At 33.3% G+C, this 2515-nt stretch overlaps 1 protein-coding gene across 1 annotated transcript; it reads right to left on the bottom strand.

Moving 5' to 3' along the window:
• Positions 1–252: 252 nt before the first annotated feature.
• On the bottom strand, positions 253–1464 carry LOC131649592 (uncharacterized). Its single transcript, XM_058919346.1, has one exon. The coding sequence runs from the start codon at positions 1368–1370 to the stop codon at positions 498–500; it is 873 nt and encodes a 290-aa protein (XP_058775329.1). The 5' UTR covers positions 1371–1464; the 3' UTR covers positions 253–497.
• Positions 1465–2515: the final 1051 nt, after the last annotated feature.

A 2515-nucleotide genomic window follows, 5' to 3' on the forward strand; every position in this document is an offset into this window, starting at 1 on the left:
TAGTTTTCTTAGACTCCTATTAAGGAATGCCAATGACGTAATGACCTCTAAAATGGTGTTTGTTTAGTTTTTTCCTAGACCTTTGGCACTCCTTTGTACCAAAAAAAAATAGCATTTTAAATTATATTTTTTTGACTTACAAGGAAATGAGTAATACTTATGAAAGTTTCATTTATGGGAGCTACCTAAAATGCATTTATGAAACATGCATCCTCCTAAAGAAGCTATCTACATAATCTAGAAGCAACATCGTTTATTTTCAACCACACGTTTAATACCAAGGTTAGAAACCAATGTACAAATTCAAACTAATTTATTCATTTACAGCTGTCAACTTTAAGTCTTTAAGCTAAATAAACAATACAATTAAGCAATTTTTCAAATAAATCTTCGGCGATGCTTATTTTCCTAATTATATTAATTAATTTTTTTAGCACCAAACCGAAATAAAATAAAATTCCAATATTCCAATTTTACAAACTTGCGTGCAACATCAATTAATGTTCATCCGCATCCCACCAGGTATTATCCGCGTCAGATTCCGTTACGTTTCCTAACGGAATACTCACTTTCCTCATATCACCAACCGTCAAACGTTGACGTCCGTCATCTCTCACATAAACCTTCTGAACGCCGCCAGACTCAACGCGAACCGTGTTCCCCACCGTGGGCCCCCACTCCGCTACAACAGAAGGCTTCCGTCGACGGAGGCGCGTGTCCCAAATCTCAACCGCGAGATTACCACGCGCGCCTTCACCCGCCGATACAACTACCGCGGGTGAATCCACGTGAGTTGAAAGCGCGTTTTGGTCGTTCGAGGAAATTACTCCGTCCTCGTATTCATCGAAATCTAAACCTAGACCGAATCCTATACTGTCCCAAAGCTTAACAACGTTTTCACTGTTAGCTAATTCGAAAAGCGAAAAAATGTCACCGATACTGCGTTGTCGTTGATGAACACCGTTTTGAGTCTGGAACTCGTCGTTTCTTCCGCTGATTCTGAAAAAGTCGTTGAAACTTGATGGGTCGTCGTCGTCTTCGAAGTCCGATGAGGAAGATAAACTAACGATGTCGTCGTCGTTGTCATCTTCGTCGTCGGAGGTGAAATCGTCGTCGAAAGAGATTGAAGGAAGGGATGAAGCTTTTTTACGGAGATGGATGATGAATAGGGTGAGTTTGTTGATGATGCTGCCGAAGGTTGCGACTAAGGCGAGAATGACAGCACCCCATTTGCAGAAACTGAAAGCTATGGAAACTGATTGGAGACCGTTGAAGGAGGTGGTTGAGATTTGAGAAGGGAAAGATGGGTTTTGTAATGAGTTGAGACCCGCTTGGAAATCGTTGAGTCTGTCGATTAAAGGAACTTGCATGTTTGGGGTTTTGGGAAGAAGAAGGGAGAAAGGGTTTGGAAAATTTGGGAAGATGAGAGATTGGAAAAGGGAAGGAGAATACTGGAGAGGGCGTGATAGTGATTTATAAGCGAATAGGAGTAAAGAAATATATTAAAATATTGTAAATGTTTTTTTTTTCTTCTTTTCTTTTTTATGTATAAAAACAATATCATCACGGAAGTATTCTCCCTATCATAATATTTTCATAAATATTTTTTAATATGTGTGTGAAAAAATAAATTAAAATAATAAATACTTGGAGATATTCATTAGTATTATAAAATAATTTATGATTTTATAGAATTAATTTTAAAGTGACATTTAATAAAAATATAAAAAGTATTAAATATAATTACAAGATTTCTTTCAAACCCTTAAGTGAATTGATTAATTAATTGTCCAAAAAAATCTCTTTATTTTAAAATAAGAAAAGATGTAGTGAAAAAAGTTTGTATATTTTGTTCAAATCTTATATTAAACATAACAATCTTTTAAAAAACTTTTAGTTATACATGATAATTCTTTTTTTGGGGTTACATGAAAGAAAAAATAAAAGAAAAAGCAAAAACAAAAACAAAAATTAAATAAAAATAAAGGAGTATCCTCTAATAAATAATATTCATACAACATTCATAATATTGTTGAAAAGAGACAAGAAGTTCACAAGGAGTCTTTTTGATATAACATTTTTTAGCTTTTAACTTATAAGTTCAAATGACAATTTAGACCCGTTTGATAACAGTCTTGTCATTACAAGTTTACAATTTATTTTATTTGTTTATAATTTATTTTTCAGACGCTATTTTAAATAGCGCTTTACTCCCTTTGTCTAATAATAAATGTCTTATTTGAGCTTTACGCGGTTCTTAAGAAAATGATTAAATGAGTTGATTTTAATGAAAAAATTAGTATCATTTACTAAAGTACCCTTATTTATTATAGGTAGTGGAGTAGTTGAAAAACGTGAAAGTTAATATATAGGGATATAGTAGTGGAAAAAAATAATAAATGTTGCATTGATATTCTAAAGAGACATTTATTTTGAGACATAGAAAAAGTGCAAATGAGACACTTATTATGAGACGGAGGGAGTTGCGTATATCTTATAGCTTATTATTTTTCCT

This window comes from Vicia villosa, linkage group LG2 (genome assembly GCF_029867415.1).
Source record: "Vicia villosa cultivar HV-30 ecotype Madison, WI linkage group LG2, Vvil1.0, whole genome shotgun sequence".
NCBI lineage: Eukaryota > Viridiplantae > Streptophyta > Magnoliopsida > Fabales > Fabaceae > Vicia > Vicia villosa.

Bases quoted from the DNA above. Each gene is read 5' to 3' on its own strand.
- LOC131649592 (XM_058919346.1), bottom strand. From the start codon at position 1,370: ATGCAAGTTCCTTTAATCGACAGACTCAACGATTTCCAAGCGGGTCTC.